Source organism: Lagopus muta, chromosome 3 (genome assembly GCF_023343835.1).
Source record: "Lagopus muta isolate bLagMut1 chromosome 3, bLagMut1 primary, whole genome shotgun sequence".
NCBI lineage: Eukaryota > Metazoa > Chordata > Aves > Galliformes > Phasianidae > Lagopus > Lagopus muta.
Window position 1 is genome coordinate 19,943,836 of NC_064435.1, and position 18,723 is coordinate 19,962,558.

An 18,723-nucleotide genomic window follows, 5' to 3' on the forward strand; every position below is an offset into this window, starting at 1 on the left:
ACGCAGCCACATTTTGTTTGTCATGGGACATTCTGAGGGTCAAAACATCTGAGCAACTATGCCAAAGCCTGAGGCACTTATGGATAGAGTTGCACTACAGCTGCACACTTGCTTAACACCTCTGCAGAGCATAAGAGTCCAAGGTAGAACTGCTGCACGGCCCCGCATTCCTCCAGGTACTGACAGAGATGGTAGAACTGCAGTAGGGCTCAAAGACTTAGCAGATATCTTGGTTCCTGATTGTCTCTCCATGTCCTCTACTCTCAAGGAAGATGCGTGGTGTCAGATCCAGCATAAGAAGTAACAGTAAGGAGAGCTCTTTCCAGACCCTATAGATTAGTGCTGACAATCTCTTATTTGGGTATATCAGCATGGTTGGAGGAAGAAGCAGCACTGACACATTATAAAATAAAAAACAAACTGCTAGGCCAACAAGAAGACATTGCATGGGATGCACAAATTTCTGGAAGCTGTGATCAAATCCGTTATTACAAGACTGCAGTCAGCTCTATCTTGTTAACTTTTCCTTACATTCTTACTCCAGCATAATGGCACATAGTCATACAGTGAAGCGCACCCTTCCCCTCCAACACACAGTTGGACTGCTTGTTCAGCTACTCTTCATGGAAGTCAGAGGGAGGACCTGAAATGCCTTAGGGGAAGAAAGATTGGAAGCAGCCTATCCCTGGAACACAGGTGTCTTGGTTTGCTGGATTTACTCCCTCTTCAGGGTCTCTGAGCACCTCCCATGGTTCTGACTGCATTTTCTCCCTTGACTCTATCAAGGTCTTCCTCTGTCCAGCTGCAGAATCTCCTCTTAAACTCCTCTTGGCCCCAGTGAAGCTAGCCACCCATGCTACCAGCAATAGGAATGTCCTGCGAGGATTCTGGCAGCTCTGGGGCCTGCTCTTATTCTCTCATCTCCTGCTTCCATTCATTCACATATCTGAGCAGTGTCCTCACCTTCAAGGAGCAGTGGCCACTACCTCCGATCAGCGTCTCCAAGAAATACGTTTGATCCTTTGACCATCACACTCCATACATTTTTTCCTGTGCATCTTTTGCTCCTGTCACCTTCTAAGAGATCCTTAACACTTTGCTAACAGGAGAAGGTAGAAGATGCCAGGCAGCAGCTCTGTACTCTCATAACCAAACTGTGTTTCTGAGTGAGCCTGTTCATGGAGCATCTTAGCCTACCCTTGTCCTATGCCTGGAAGCATACATACCACACCAAAGCGAGTTTCACTTGGGATTCCCATACAACATTACAGGCTACAAGATGTTCAACTCTGCAAAATGAGCAGGACCTTCCTTAAAAGTCCAGGCAGTATGTAGGAAAAAAAAAAGTAGATGCCCTTCATCTGCCAGGTATCTAAGTACTTAGCTCCAGATTTCTATGTTTCATTTATAAGATGCATACAGATCTGTTTTCCAAGTGTAAAAGAGTAATTATTCTTCTTTAGGACAGTCATAAATTCATGTTATCTTAAATATATTACTAAATGTATTTTCAAATGTCTATATATACATTTATACTAAAAAAATATCCTTGATGGAGCATAACAATAATCTATAGTTTAACACTGCATCTCTTGATGACTGAACGGAAACTTACTTAGAACTAGTCAGTCTGACAGAGCAGTTCTACATGTCCTCAAGCGCTTGGTGAAGTATAATTTTTACTTGATTAAATTAATTGTGATTGCTTCTGACACTATTTCTGAGCTATTCAATTAAATCTCACAAGGGTTTACTTCACAAAAAATGTCCACCCAAAACAAGAAAGTTCTGGAGCCTGTAGCACAAGAGTTAGAAATAAAGAGCTAACGATAAATCCAATTTTAATTGAAAATATTTACACTCGTCTCTTTTTTTTTTATTTTCCCTTGTGGCTATTATTTAAACAATCAGAATCAATGTAACCATCCTATTTGACAACTAAATAGCTGACAAGTATTACTTATTATTTTTAATGAACTAGCAGTTTTTGTTTTCTTTTGGTACAGAGAACCTTCATTAACAGTCTGGAAAATGTGCTTATATTTTGTGTTTGTTTTTTTTTTGTTTGTTTCATTTGACTGCAACAGCTGGTTTTGAGAGCCATAAGGGAAGGAACGGTAGACAGTCTGGTCATTATTATTAGACTAACATAAACACAGAAGAGATTTAAGTGAAATGTATGTTTTAAAATGCATTCTCTTTCAGAGAATCACTTTTTTTTTTTTTTTTAAATAAAATAACTGCTTATTTTCTGAGAATTTTTGTGTAAAATGTTTAGAATGGTAAGGATAGAAGGCAGTAGATATAGTTGCTTTTGACCAGTTTTTGGGTCACCCAGGAAAGGCAGTGGTCACAGTCTGGTAAAAAAAAAAAAAAAAAAAAAAAAAAAAAAGGAATAACTTACCCCTTCCTGAGGATCAGGGCTTGCTGGGATACTCCCAAGGGAGGCAATTCCCCCTTAGCTGCCAGCTTTTACATGAGGTGTGGGAGGGGCAGTTCCAGGGTCCACCCCTTCTGGTCACACAGATGAACTGCTTGCACCTGTGTCCCCATGGTCCTTCACCAGGTGCTCAACCACTGGTTCAAGCTGTGACCTAACGGTTCTCATACAAGTATTTTCATTTTAGAAATTGTTATCTTTGTAAGGTGCAGGAACTTGAAAGGCATTATTGCTTAAAGTAAATGGTGAAAGCATTTTAAAAAATTAAGTCTGTCTGAGAGCAGCATAATGATAATTAATATATTTGAACATAAATTAGCTCTGTGGCAAGTGAGACAGCATGGACCTCATTTTTGGCATACCACGTTAAACTGCTTGCAGTGGCAACCCCAATGATAAATTTATCCTTTAAAAAAATTCCACTACTCTTAAGAAAGATATGCAAATATTGCTGGAGATTAGAACCCCCATTTAAAAAAGGTTTCAAATATTTTTTGCACTTCAACAAATTGATCTTATTAGCTTCAACTGAAATCTTAATCACTCAGACTCAGGATGTGAAAGAGTTTCATTAATTTTATATTATTCATTAGAAAACAAAACAAAACAAAAAGAAAAACAAACCCACCTGTGTGTATTCTGAGAAGCAATATTTCTCCTACTGACAACCATGGGAGACAGATGAAAGAACAAGATTATTTTTTATGTAGACACTACTACTCAATTACTAGGAGAAAGAAAGGGAGAGCATTTCTCTGTCATACTATTTGAGTAATAATTTCTTTCCTATATATGAATCTTCTTCCAAGCAACATTGAAGGAACTTTCCTTGTCTAAAGGAAAAATAAGTAAACAAATATTTATTCAGTGGAAACTTCTGTTTTCTTTAGAAATTACACCACCCTTAAGTATTTCCATACACTATACTGCCAAAACAGCCAGCACAATCACCGTAACAGGGATACACCAACATCATTTAGACAACTGACCAAAAATCTAAGTGCACCTAAGAGCCAGATTGATAGAAAGCAACTAATGTTTGTTTCACACATCTTTCTCAGAATACTCTCAATTTCACTATAATTACCATTATCTGGTTAATTATCTTCAGAATGTAAAATGTTAGGCATGCAGTGTGAGCTGGGGCACTAGACAGAATCTGGGCAGCAAGGAATTTTTCAGGAAATAGCAGCATTCACATCTCTTGTGTACATGTGAGCTCCTAGAAAAGATGCTACGACTCTCTCATCCTCTCTGATCAGCAACAGACTCAAAATAATGTAGCTACCTGAAACATGACAGCTAGGTTCTCTCCAGTATCTGTTTCTCTCCACCAGTGTCACAGGAAGCCTATGGTGCTTTGTGAAGTATCTGAGCTTAGGTGAGTCTCATGCAGGCAATGGTCTCATTTCCTTCTGCAGCCGTAAATTTTCTTGATGCCTACTGGCAGCCTCTTAAGCCCAGTATTAGGTTTTGCAATATTCCTTCCAGATTTTCACCTTTTAATACAAGCTCAATTTCACAACTGTATACAGTGACTCAGAAGTTCATATAGCTGAACATTTTAACAATGTAAAGGCTAAAGCATTTTAAATGAAAACTCAGAGCTGCAGATAAAAGCAGCAAGCATTAAAAATGCCTTCAGAATTTACACATTTTATCCCAGTTTGTGTTTTTTTTTTTGCAATTTCATTATATATACTCTTGACTTCTGAATTGAAGCCATTACAGCTGTAAATTAATTAAAATAATGGCTTGAGCACAGACCTGAGGAGAAGGATTTGGGGTGCCAGTTGATGAAAAATTCAACATGAGCTGGCAGTGTGCATTTGTAGCCCAGAATGCCAACCATATCCTGGGTTATATCAAGAGAAGCATGACACACACATCGAGGGAGGTGATTCCGCCCCTGTACTTTGCTCTCATAAGACCCCACCTAATTACTTGCATCCAGTTCTGGGGCCCCCACACAAGAAGGACATGGAGCTGTTGGAGCAGGTCCAGAGGAGAGCCACGAAGATGATCAGAGGGCTGAAGCATCTCCTCTACAAGGACAGGTTGAGAGAGCTGGAGAAGAAAAGGTTCCAAGGAGACCTTATAGCAGCATTCCAGTACCTGAAGGGGGCCTATAACGAAAGCTGGGGGTGGACTTTCTATAAGGGCACGTAGCGACAGGATGAGGGGAAATTACTTTAAACTGGAAGAGGGCAGATTTAGACTAGATTTTAGGAAGAAATTCTTCACTGCGAGGGCGGTGAGACACTGGAACAGGTTGCCCAGTGAGATTGTGGATGCCCCCTCCCTGGAAGCATTCAAGGCCAGACTGGATGGGGCTTTGAGCAACCTGGTCGAATGGGAGGTGTCCCTGCCTATAGAGGGGTTGGAACTGTATGATCTTAAAGGTCCCATTCAACCGAAACCATTCTATGAATTAAGTCTCAAAAAACAAAGTTTCAATATAGAATCAGAACTCAAAGAAACCCAAATACTGATGATGTTCCAACTACAAACTTCTCATGTAAGCAAGTGGCATTTACCTCTTTGGAGAAAAGCCATTAGACTGGGGATCTGACAAATGAATCATTAAGCTTATAGGAAGAAGCACACATTTTAACTGTGATATTATTATTTACGGAATAATTTCAAAGGAAATTAGTTAATCTTTAAAAACTTGTGCCAAAAGTACTGTACACAATCCCAACATTTTTCTGAAAACAAAGTCTTTCTTGTCAGAGATAATCTAGATAAATAAATTTTATTTTCAGTTCTTAGACTTGCCTCACACTGGACTGAAGGAATAATTAGCAAAATATGACCAAAGTGATGCTGGTATGATGCACAAAATCAGAGAGAATAGCAGCAGTAACATTTGCATTGATAATAGTCCTTTTTAGCCCCATGTGTTTTAATTAAGCATTTATGAAATATAAGCAATAATTCCTACCTAATCCTAATGAAAGATAAACTTCCAAAGATAGTACAGGAATTTCAGTACAAAATAATACAAACTGCCCCATTTTTCTAACTTCACCTGAAAATTTATGGCAGAAGTAGAACATAGCTGGAGATGGATAGCAGTTATTAGATCGTCTTGTTTGTTTCCATGACAATGAAGGATCTTTCCCTACAGTACATCTTCTAGAGTTTTCTCAATCTAATTTTTTTTTTTTTTTTTTAGGATTACACCATTTGCAAGGTGATTCATTCTTTAACGTGGTAGATTAAGAAATTTGCAAATGCATTCTATCTGAACCTTATGTTGACTGCATCACACTTTAGGAGTTCTTTAAAATTGACCAAATTAATCACTTTCATCCTTGATGTCTATGTAATTAATACATACATGCACTGCTGAATGTCTCTTTTCAAAAATAACTAAACAAACATGGGCGTATTTCCACTTCATTATCCTATTTCTTTTGTGGTTTTAGTGTGTTGCATTTTTTTTTAAATCTCTTTTTATTATTTTTCCTGAAATGTAGATTTACTAGGAATAGATTTCTGGAATTATGGTCAGTGATTTCAGTATCCGTGTTTCAGAGCTGTATAGGACAGCATGTTCCATCCAGTCTTTAGCAGTTAGAAACACTACACAAAACTCAAGACGGCGTTGAAAACTTTTTAAGCAGGTAATAATGTGGCAGTTATGGTCAGCCCCAGCACGCACCTATGGGACTGATGTGGAAATATTAAATTTGCATTCTGTAAAAGATGTTTATCTAAAGCTCATTGCTCATTTCTATGAGTTTATAGTATCTTGATCTCTCACCTCTCAAGTGACATACAATGAACATACGTTCATAACGAGGAGATCAAATAGGAAGCTCCTTTACCCTTCTCATTCACTGCAACCCAAATTCTAACCATCTAATAAAAAAGATGGTTTAGAGAGAATAAATACAAGGATGTTTGGGAGGAACACTGTAAGAGCTTTTCATGCAAAATATATAGCTATTTCATTGTATTAGATCTGCTGAGTGAACAAGGCAAAAGTAGATATTCTAATTCTCTTAAACAAATTAATTGTGTAAATACCACTTAAAAGAATTAAGCCACCAATGTAAAAACCAGCTCCACTGACTAATCAAGATCAATAAAAATTCATGGAAAACAGTCCTATTTTGGTTAGACAGTTTTAGTCTTCCTTAGTGAGCAGATTACATAGCTACAAAAGAAACGGCTGCAGTAGTGCCTTATTCATTGTACTGTACATAAGAGCTTTGTATGTAAAAATCTAAAATATCATTTTACAGGATTACAACTCCAAAACTAAAAGATTGTTTCAAGTTACTCAGCCAGTTCTAGCCTAAGTGAGAGAACACCTGAAATACCTGAAATTTTTATTTTCCTCCATACATGAAATGAAGTTAGATTTTCTTCAAATGAAAAAAAAATGACATTTAGTATTAAAAATGGAACGTTAATTAATTCACAATAATACACGTATACTTTCATATGTAGTATCATTCCTTGTTAAGTATTCTGTCTTATTTATTGTACATGATTATATACCACAAATAGAACGCAGCAGCCCTGCAGCAGAAAGTGCAGCTAATCAGCACTGAGTGTATCATAGACTGAAAATATAATCAGGCGAAATGGAGGGCATGCTTTCACTGCAGTTAATACAGACTTCTGCTGTGAAATTGACAGTATCCTTTCTCACAAATGCTCTCATAAACCTCTTCTTACAATTCTGTATAGCTTCTAAATTGGACCTCCCGACACGTTTTGAGTGCAGGTGAAGTCTGTGGTCTGCAGCCAAGGACCCTACTACGACTGCATCAGTTTCATGCTGGCATTAACCAATTTGCAGTCAGTACGACGTGCATGGACTTCAATCATTACAGCATATTCCTACATTTTTTTCAGTGTATTCATTTCAGTCTTTGCTAAAATGCACTCTAAAAATACAGGGAATGGAAGTGATTAAGAAGAAAACCTGTCAAAATAATTGAAAACAGCATTTTCTTTCTAGATCTATTCAATACACAGCTAATCTAGTGCAATGCTGATAAAAGGAAAGACTAGTCCAGAAACCTAAAATTAACACATTAGCATGAGAACATGTTACCTTTTCATCATTTTGATTACATAACTTGAAGTAGTGCATTCTCTTTGGAGAAAAAAAAAGGCCACCAATTTTTTGCGGGTGCTAAATTAATTGCAAACTAAGACAAAGATAAGAGATGCATTTTTAGCAGTGATATGAATAGGGAAAGACGTTGAACATTTAATTGTTTTTGTTGTGAAACAGAACAAGATTTATCCCCACACAGGAAAAAAAAATGGAAGCTTCTGAAATGTGTTCTTTAGATACCTGGGGATAATGAAATCCTAACAGTCACTCCACTGCCACAGTTTAAACTTTGCATCACATGAGAAGTACGTGATGCATGACTGAAGAAAGGTGCTCTGTTACTCTGCAGTATTCTTGTGTAAGCAGAGAGAACTGAAACAGGCAAGGAAAAACTACAGCTAGGTAAGGGACAGAAATAACACGCTGCAATGTGAGCAGGTCTATATGATAAAGTCTTTTTTCTATCTTATTTCCACACTGTTGCACTCCTAAGAGTTCAGTGTATTTTTCCATACATATTTTCGGCAATTGCAATGAACTAACATCATTTTCTGAAGGGAAAAAATGCACCATGCAGTAACACACTGCTCCAAATTTGAAATTGTTATAATGTAACTCTCAGAATTCAATTGCTAAAGGCCTACTTAAGAAAAATTAAATTTACTTCATTTTACCTAGCTCACCTCACTTCGACTGCAATGGTAGAAGCAATGGTAGATTCAAAACTAACTCTCAATCTTGACCTAAACTGTTCTTTTAATATCCACTTGCTCTGATCAAAGGTAAATGTATGCAGCAGACTTTCTTTGTATGATACAAGAACAGTTTTGACATCATTCATATGCAACTAAAACGAAATTTTGATTAATGTATCTTGCATAACTTCAGTAGAAAACTGATTATTGAAACAGCATTTAAATACTAATGATCGTTCAAAAGGTTTCCCAATTAAACGTCAGTAGGAAATGCTCAAATTTCTCAGCTGCATTTATTTCTATATTTAGCTGTGAACTCTAACATATAGACATGTTCGTAATGGATTTCACCAGCAGATCACAATCCTGTACAGATCCCTCTGAAATAGTTACATAGAACTGCAGCAATAAAACCTACAGAAATGCAGACTTGCAGGCTCTTCCCCAGTTTACCATCAGCAACAGTCACTGAAGAAATAGTGAATATTTTTCTGTGATTAACAGGATAACGAGGCACGTCTGTACACTACTGCAATCTTATAAACAAAATCTCTGAGTATGTCATACAGTTACCTGGATCTTACGGTCTCCATTATACCTGACAAGCCTTAGCAAACACACCTAACTGCCCAACATCCTCACACCTACTTTTTCTTTGAAAATACAAGTAAATGCACTTTATCTACATATGTTCACAGATTTCACAGAATCACAGAATGGCCAGGGTTGGAAGGGATGTCAAGGATCATGAATCTCCAACCCCCCTGCCACAGGCAGGGCCACCAACCTCCACATTTAATACTACACCAGGCTGCCCAGGGCCCCATCCAACCTGGCCTTGAACACCTCCAGGGACGGGGCATCCACAACGTCTCTGGGCAGCCTGTTCCAGCACCTCACCAATCTCACAGTAAAGAACTTTCCCCTGACATCCAACACAGTCGAGAAACCATGTTCAAAACTTACATTAATAAAAACAAACTCTGAAAGATCCACCCCAAGACCAATAAATAAATAAATAAATAAATAGATCACTGTAACGAGGACGGAGCAGCTGCCTAGCTAACTATCTACGGAAATCATTGGTCAGTAATACAATGCAGCTTGCTGCTTTGACTGAGGGCATCCTTGGTGCAAGAGAAAGCTATGCCCAAAATCCTTACGCATCTCTATTTAAGCTATTTGGTCACATAGCCTAAATCTTAAAGGTGAACCTAAGTTCCCAGAAAACAAAATGAAGATTCCACTTGATCATTCATTTGTGTGTACTTGCACACCCAGCGTCATGAAGTTCTTTGTAAATAACTAAATGAAATAACCTTCATACAGCACATGATGTATCGCATAGGAAATAAACACCAGAAAACTTCAGCAGAGGAGTTTGTGTCATTTTCTGGGCACGGCAAAAGAATTGCCATTAGTGATACTCCTCATACCTCATGACCATGCTTCCTACTATGAAAGGGCATATCTTACCACAAAAGATCCACAGTAAACACAAGCTTTTCTGCATATGAATTGAATTGTTATGTTTTTAAAATCATAATTCTTGTTGCATTTAAAATCTCTTCTGTCCTACTTGACAATTTTCCAAAACTTGCAAAGCTATGACAGTTAGGTGAAGTAGTGTCTATTGGAAAACTTCTTGAAAATAGGGCATTGGAAGCAGTTGCTGTAGGTGCTTTGAATAATGGTCCAACACAATGTTAGAGTCACCGTGACACAGAAGAGCTGTAAACTTTGAGACTTCTTTAAAAAACACATTTTCTTGTAGTTCTACAGAACAGTGACACCAATAGCAGTGAAAAATGGAAGTTGCCAACTGAATGGGACACTGACTATGCCTAGTTTCAGGCATCCACACAAAAAGCATTTGCTATGAGTGTAATCTGAAGATATGGAAGCACCAACATAAAAAATAAGTAATACCAAGAACATCAAGGAATTAGTGTATAACAGGCGGGAAGGAGAGGAGGGGAAATGTTACACTTATGGATGCAGACATATCTTTCAGTTATTTTAGATTCTTTAATAATTTTTGCCTATCTATACTTGCAAATAATTTTTGTAGGGCTACAGATAAACTGATAATTGAAGTGCGATGTCATCTTGAAATTCTTAGCTTACATACTTTTGTAATGGTTTATTTTCTTTATTTCACTATTTTCTTAAGACACTTCAAAAATATTTTGAATGCATTACGTGAAAAAAATATTCAAACTTGCATCAAAATTTCTCACATTATTATTTTATCACTTATTTAATAACAAAGGAGTTGGTTTTAGTTTACCAATACATCTTCCTGATTTATACTCGAAGACTCCATCTTTGGTGCACAATACAAACTTTTAGCCACACACTAAACTTCTGTGATGTAGAATATTTCTTAGTAATTTTATGTATTACTGTATAGGCTTAAATACATAAATATTTATCAATTATCAGAATTGCAGTTAACATAACTGCATTTCCTTGCCTGTCAGCTTAGTCTGTGCACCTTTGAACAGATTATAATATTAATGGCTGTTACAATCTGCGAGATATGAAACAAAAACTAATTTCTTGAAAACACTGATTAAGTTTCATTACAAAAAATATCTTGAATACGATGAGAATCTGAAGTATATCTTCATCAGACAGATAACTCAAAAGTTGCAAACAGAAAAGGCTCTGAAAATGAAGACATATTTCAGCCTTATAAATACAGCATGTAATTTCACTCAACCTTTGACAAGGTAAATCCAACCTGATTCTTGTTCTAAAACCAATAAATGTTATGTTTTAACAATTCAATCTTTAGTCATTGTCATACTTAGACAGATTTGGGACAAACTTCTCTGATAAGTAAGATCTTTATTTCATCTATTATTCTCAAATTATTTGTCAGACTAAAAAAAAAAAAAAAACACAAAAAAAAACAAAAACAGAAATGAAAAGGTAGCTACCAGAAAGTTTCTTTTGCCCCTCCATTGCAAAACACATGTTGAAGTGAAGTCAAGGACTTAAAATACTTCCAATTTCTTGTCCAAACACCATATCTACAGGCATGGCTAAAATGAAGCTGCCATCTCCATTACTCATCTTAGATGTCACAGTTTTATCAAGGACCAATATTATTTATTATTCTTTGTATCATTGTAAAACACCTGAAGCCTAGATACCAATAACTTTTCAGTTTTAGTGATAGTGTGGGACATCTAAAGGGATGTGAGGTCCTTAGTCAGTAGCTGGTAGGATCACAGTGTCCCTAGAGAAAGGCAACAAGCACTCAGCTGCCATTCTGTTCTCTTCTATCCTTCCCATTTATCCTACACATCCAAAGTTTAAAATTTTATGTGTGACACTCTGTTCATCTCTAAGTTGAGATAGTATTGGAGAGGTTTAAATAAGTGTGTTTACCCCTCTAAACTTCTTCTTCTCATGAATCACGCAGTGCTAAGAAGATCAAAAACAGAAAAAAAAAACAGAAAGAAGGAGATTGGCAGGAGGGTCCATACCAACAGGAGTTGTCCTCCTCCTTCTCACTGCTTCCAGGACTCAGCAGGGGCTGCAGGAGCTGGTGCTGGAACTCCTCACCAGGATTTTCTGATTATACAGGTGGTAAAATTGAAATATTTATGAATATGCATGTGACTAGCTATAGCATATGGCTTGGCTTACTGCCTTTGCTTTGTACCTGTATGCTAAACTCTAAGCCGAGGCAGTGAGAAACAGACTGAAAATGCATCCAGGCCACTTTTACAGGAGTGACAACACCCTAAATAAGGACAAAATGGCAAGCTGTGGCCTCTAAGTCCTTCAGTCACCACAGCTTGATATCTACCACCAGATGGATTTAGTAGCTCATAAAAGGGTCATGGCCAGTTCTGGATGTCTCTTGGAATGTGTGCATGGAAAAATTAGATAATATTCACATCTCATGGAGATGTTCCTAGGAATTACATGGATTTAGAGTTATTCAAGAATGGGAGGGATTTCTTTCCATACATTCTGACCAAAGATGTTGTAGCTGACAACTCAAATAGAGCTTAGATTTCTGCAAGTGAGAAAAAAAAAAGAAAAAAAAAAATCAAGTTTTAAGGCATGTTTGATTAGTTTCAAATTTAGGATGATTTAAATTTGTGAATTTAACATACTATCTCAATTGTGGTAAATCGTCCATATCTGAACACTCTTCTTTTTCCTTCCTGATTGGAGCTTCGATCATATGCCAGGTAAGATATTATTACCATCATCAGATAACAGCAGCTGATGCACAACGAGAACAGAGAGAAACCCATTCCGGCTGCAAATATCCCAGCTCTGTGAGATTCATGGAGGAAGCATATGTCACTTTATTAAATCTGTAGCAACTGAGGTGGAAGTAACAGAAGGTATCTCTCTCTAGAGTTGGAAGAGATAGGAAGAGAGATGGTTCTGTAAGGAAATCTCAGTTTTCTCTCTCTGAAAATATCTGTAATCAGACTCTTTTCCTAGAAACAGGGATTTAAAAAACAAGCCAAAAACCAACAACTGCCAAAACAGGATGAAGTACGGAACTTCTTCCCAAAAAGAAATAGCTTCAGGGCAAGCTAGCATGTTCAGTTGCTTCTTCCAAGGGAAACAAAGATGAGAATGAGAAAAGTAAAATACTCATGCTACTTGCCTCACTTTCTCCTGAAGTAGCAAATTAAGAGGCAAAGGATGGATGGTGTTAAATATAACTCATTCACAGCTCAAAGAGGACACAGTGCTCTGTGCGAAAGATGCATGACGAAGGTGCAAAAAAAGTCCAAACATAATCATTGATTTCATCGCCAAGCTCCCTCACCTCTTCTGTCTGCTAGCACTTCATTGGGTTGTTGTGTTGTTGTTTAGTTGGGTGTTTTGGTAATCCAAAAACTTGTAATTTTTGAAATTACTTACAAGAAGAAGAAGAAGTAAAAAGGTTCTCCACATTCTGAGAGCTGCTTTTCATGGGAAACAAAGGAAACTAGTAAACAAAACCAGAAAGGTTTCTTTCTGCACTTCATACACAGCTTGCTGCCACAGTGAGTCTTCTCATGTTTATATATATGCATAGGGGTTCATCCAAATATGGTTTATACCAATAATTTCAGATGAAAAAAAAAAATTGAGGATCATTTGACATGGCCAGCCTCTCTGACACGATACAGAGATCTAGGGCTGTTCTCAGCCCAGTCCTGTTTGAGTCTGCTTTAACACACAAACAGTTGAACCAGAGTGGGGGGAAGTAGCTTTGTCATGCCTCTAACTCACTAAGGAAAAAAAATGTATATAAAGAGAAGGAAAACAAGTAAAAGTTCGGGATTTTTTCTACCATTGTATGGCTTTTTCAGCTGATAAAGCTCACCAGCTGTAAACTTCAGGAAATGTTTTAAGACAGTATTATATAAATCTAGTAGGGAATTGAAAGTCCCAGGAAAGTGCATTTTTAAAGGTACTTACAGACAAACTCCATTCTAAATAAGATGAGAGGTAATTTCAGTTATTATTCACTTTTTTTATGTCAGAATACGGACAACAGACTTTAAGTGCCATCAGTGTCTTTTTATCCTCGACTCTTGGATTAATAACCATGTGAAAGCAACACACCTGTAAAATTACTGCAAACCCCTTCCTTCACTGAACTTTTACAGAGTCGGGAAAAAAAGACTGCTGTGCAGAAATATCTCCACAAAATCTCCACAAATTTGTTTCCCAACTAGGAACAGAAAATGATCTTTTTCCTTCAATGTCAAAGTAATCATTAATTGCGCCATGATGAATAACAAATCTCTGTGCCAGTAATTCTTGACATCATGCGCTGCTTTAATTGTAAAGTGGAGCATTAGTAAATAGCTCATAGGTATATTCAGGAAACAAAACTGAAAATTAGATCATGAAAATAAACCATATTTTATTGCTAGTATGGTATTTTCTATGTACATATCTGGTTTTATGAACAAAGTAATACTTTAGGTATTTAGTAACCTTTTGAAAATCAGCATGCTAATGTAAAAGACACTTGCCAAGGGGGTCAAGCAGTACAAACACAAAAGAATCTCTAAAAACACTGGGGTTTAATTTACTGGGATAAAATACAGGATTTTTTTTTAAACTAGGTGTGCTTAATTTCAAAACACGGACCATTCCCGAGTCGCTACTGTAATCAGAATTTGTGTACAGGTGAGAAAAACCTTGGTACTATTTCAGGGCAGAATGTATTAGTTATCTTATGCCCCTGTGTGGCCAACCTGTACAACAAACTCACCTTCACACAGCTCTAACACAAGAAATAATAACACGCTGTGGGAAAAATGAGGTGGGAAAAATCCACTGCTTTTCATTCTTAGGAGAAAGCTTGCTAATATCTATCTTAAAGGTAAAATTGGAGTGATACTCCTCCATGCACTTTGCATCAATTTTAGTCACAAAGGCTACTCGCCATTATGCAGTGATGTGTTAATCTGAATATTGCCCAAAGCTATTATGACTTCTCAAAGCGTGCTGCTACAAATAAAGCATCTGACAGCACAGTATTTGTATCCTGAACTCCAAATGGAGAACGACAATCGAGAAATCACACATATCTGATAATTAGAAGTTTTCACAGACATTTTAAAACTTTATTTCATTCCCTTTACTCATCTGAATGACAAGGATGTCAGCTGAAGTCATCAGAAACATTTTGGAGTTCAAAAATCCAAAGCCTCTTTAGATGCTGCCTTAGAATTTGGATGAAAACTAAGCACATGGTATGCTTTCAGAATCAAGAAAAGCCCTCCTAACTTTTCTCCAAACCTTTCTCTTCCCAGACACACGAAGACTTCATTCCCCAAACTAGTCATGTGCCATGTGCCAAGAATACAGAACAATTCTCGTGGCTTCCTGACATTCGGTTATTTGAATTGGTTTCCCATGGCAGCACTCGATGGCACAGGACACAGCGCTGTACGAGGCAGGCAAAGGCAGCAGGCCATGAGCTGTTGGCCCCTCAGCAGCCCCAGCTGGAGCTGTGGGCCAGAGCTGAACAGGGCTGGAGGAGGCCCAGGGGATCACACTCCTATGCCCACAGCATCTGACTGGAAAGTGCTGCCGTGGAGCTGGCAAAAGGGAACTGAACTGCAATATTCCTCCAGCTGAGGCTGCTAGCAGAGGCTAAGACCATTTGCATGGTAAAATTAATGTAACTCACAAGGACTTTAATATTGTATGGATCTTCTCACATCAATGATTGTAACACAAACAATACGCAATAAAAATCAAACTGATATAAGGTTCAGTTTAAAGCGATAAAAAACAGTTTAATATATATTCCTGCTAATGCTGAGCATAATACCAGAATACTGAGGCCACGATGGCTGCTTTTCTTGAAACGAAATCACAGCGTCTGAACTTCCCTATGACTTTCCGTGCTATATTCCATTACCAGCTATGTTATTAATATGCAACAGCATGTTTTCTTACATTACTGCACAGTATACCGGCAGTTAATCATTCTGTGCTTCATGTCAGCTGTTATCTTTCAGGACTCTGACTTTTACTTTTTAGATATGAAAACAGGCTGAAAATAAAACCGAAAAAGCGAAAGTCATCTCTTTTCAGTCTGAATAAATATTTCACTTCAGAGCCCAAAGAGATAGAGCATGATAAACCTTGATAAAGCAGAATCTTTTACATGTTTAAGGTGATTTTTGTTTTCTAAAGGCATTCCAAAGGTATTGTTTTTTCAGAACTGTTACCACAGTCCTGAAACTTGAACTCCTAATGCACAAACAGTAAGGTTCTAAGAGACACATTAACTGTGCAAATCTAAGTGAAAAATCTACCTAAAATATATACTACATTGAAATAATTGGAAAAACTAAAATAGAATTTTTAGTCAATATGGCAGCAGAAAGGTGAACCCTCCAAATTAAATGTAGGCAAAACTTTGCAGTGAGTACTCAAAAGCCCTTTAATCGTGACCAAATTTAAAATAGTGGTACTTATTCAGAATACAGAAGATATATATTTGTTTCACAACCTCAGATAACTTCCAAAAAGAAAAGTTTAACTTAGAGAACACAGACAGCTAACTTGTCTCTCACAATTAGTGGTGCATATCGTTAAAAAATAGCACGTTTTCTTGAGCCAAAAGCAGAAAAACCCTATGGAGCTTCTTTTAAATGCAGAAATATTCTCATGCTACACAAGACAGCCCATACCAGGCAGTAGGCTGGGTTTCCTGGTAATCCTTTCTTCTTTGCTGGTCTGCTCAAATAAATGTAACTCTAATCTCAGGCACCACAAATGCAATAAAATATTTCTTTGATGTCACTTCCATTGAAAATGCTGTAGCTTGCAGCTTTTGCCTGAGACTTGCCCCTAAAAGCACCATGTACACGTATCTGTAAAAAATTAAGGAAAAGCATGAACACTGATCTGCAGAATGCATGCACTTCAATCTGCAACACCGTACCCAGAGAAGCAGGAACTGGTTTGCAGACAACTGTAACAGTTGCTAAGGGCTTGGTTACTGCAGGCCTGAAACTGTGCGCTTGGAAATAGGCACTGCTCTGCAATCACGGTTGATAATATATAGGAATTATTGCTCCATTTTGTCAAGCTTCAAATACTTCACAGCACAGTGAAGGGATGTAAGAAAATTCTCATTGAACACAGATTTCATTTGTATCTAAGAAAAATCTTAATTCACTAAGCTGAAACTGATTACTAAATCTGACTGCACGGCTCTGCGTGCCTGACTGAAAATTCACAGCTGAGGCACTCAAAGTTGAAAGCAGTAAATGAAAAAGAAAAAAAAAGAAAAAAAAAAATTACAATATTTATTTAAAGAAAGCCATCAGCAGTAAGGAGAGAATCCTTTGAACAATGTTCTGGGAAATAACAGTTTTCTGAAGTATTAAGTACAAATACCATCGTATTCAAGAAAGAATATCCCATTTAAAAGGGATTTCTCCCACAGATAGAGAGAAGATTAAAATGCTGGATATAGTCTCTGCAATATTACTTCCCCCCTTTTTCCAGAATGTTTCCATCAGTGCACTATCTTTATAAAAACCCACAGGATTCATTTTCTCCCTGATCTGCACTCACTACCTTTTTGAGATAATTCTTAATCATTTTTACAGTTAATATTTAATAGCAGCATGAAAAAGTTCCAAACATCAGTATTACAGCCCATCTTCTCTGAATAATGCAAGAAAAATGAGTTGCTATTAATTCCATTTACTCTCAGATATAAAGCTAAGAAAGCAATTTAATAACCATCTGACACAAATAAACAACAACTTCTCTCTATCATTTCTCATTTCCACAAAATAGCTCTACATAAAAGAATAGCCTACAGAGCTGACTGACCTACTGCAAAGCATCCACTGAGCAGCTGTAATTTGGCTAGTTAAAAAGATTATTGAAGAGCATCACACACAGAATCCAAGCTCTCTAAAAATAAGAAACTGCTTTCTGCCTGTTTTGCAAATGGCATGCAGGACTGCTAATTTACATCTTCCAACAAATTATACGTTGTTAAACAAGCACATCTTTGAGCATTTAATCCTTTCACTGCCACATCCGTGCAGAAATCAATTTCTCAGACAAATTTGTTTATGAATATTTAATATGCTTTAAGGATTATAGCTAATAATGCTAGCTGCTAATCGCAGCTAATGTTTTTGAAAGATACATATCCATCTTGACTGTTTTATTCTATCTGTGCAGGTTTTATTTCTGCAGCCTGAGTTCTCATTCAAATCCTTACATAAAACAGAAAAGCACCAACAGAACAGAGTTGTTGCTACCATAAAAATGTTAATATCTAAGGGTGTAATTATAAAGGTATCGTACAGAAAAGCATGCAAATAGATTACTATCAGCCTAGGCATAAAAACAGTAAGGGAAATATGTTTCATTTCTACTCACCTCGTGTTGTTCAGCGTTTGTCCAAAAAGATCATTTTGTAAAATATTTGGAGGGGATGAGAAAACCCCATGAAAATGAGATAAAACAGAATTGCAGACCTGGCGCAGTGTCTCAAATTGCATTTTCTCTTTCCTTCTATTTTTCTTCACCACCTGTCTTAAAAGTCACCTATTTTGTACACGCCATCAAATGCAAACATGCCAATCAAGTTCCATATTTCTCCTGATCTCTGTAAAAACTGTGCCTAAGTGAGCAGGGGCTGATAGTTAATTGTACAGTCATTATTCTTCTAATTCAGTCGTAGAAGATTTAGCACCCGTGCGGCTTTCTCCTGACTGTAGCAAGAATTCTAAACAGCAGCAAGCTTTTTGGGCATTCCCAGCTGAAGTGTGAAGCTGACCTGCTTTCATGTACGCTACTCATATTTCTCTAAGCCTATTAAAAACACGTAGTGAATAGATGCTGTCGTCAGGAGTTTCAGCACATCTGGCTGCCAGCAATAAAATCTCAGAAGTAATAAAAATGAGGACAAGGCATCCTCACACTGCTACTATACTCTCCAAGAGGAGGAGGATTTCTGCATCTTCCCCTCCTCCTTTCCT

The 18,723-nt window shown here is 37.3% G+C and overlaps 1 protein-coding gene across 50 annotated transcripts in view; it reads right to left on the reverse strand.

Annotated features, from left to right (window-relative positions):
- RIMS2 (regulating synaptic membrane exocytosis 2) overlaps positions 1-18,723 on the reverse strand; it is a 436,647-nt gene that overhangs the window by 278,338 nt on the left and 139,586 nt on the right. For 2 of the 50 annotated variants that reach the window (XM_048939029.1, XM_048939022.1), the window contains exon 1: positions 18,122-18,714. The exons of 44 other annotated variants lie outside the window; for them this stretch is intronic. In XM_048939029.1, coding sequence (XP_048794986.1) covers positions 18,122-18,243 — 122 coding nt within the window. In that variant the 5' untranslated portion in view covers positions 18,244-18,714. Of the gene's footprint in view, positions 1-18,121; positions 18,717-18,723 lie in introns of those variants that run through there. 4 more of the 50 variants (XM_048939020.1, XM_048939021.1, XM_048939023.1 and 1 more) reach the window with 4 other exon arrangements.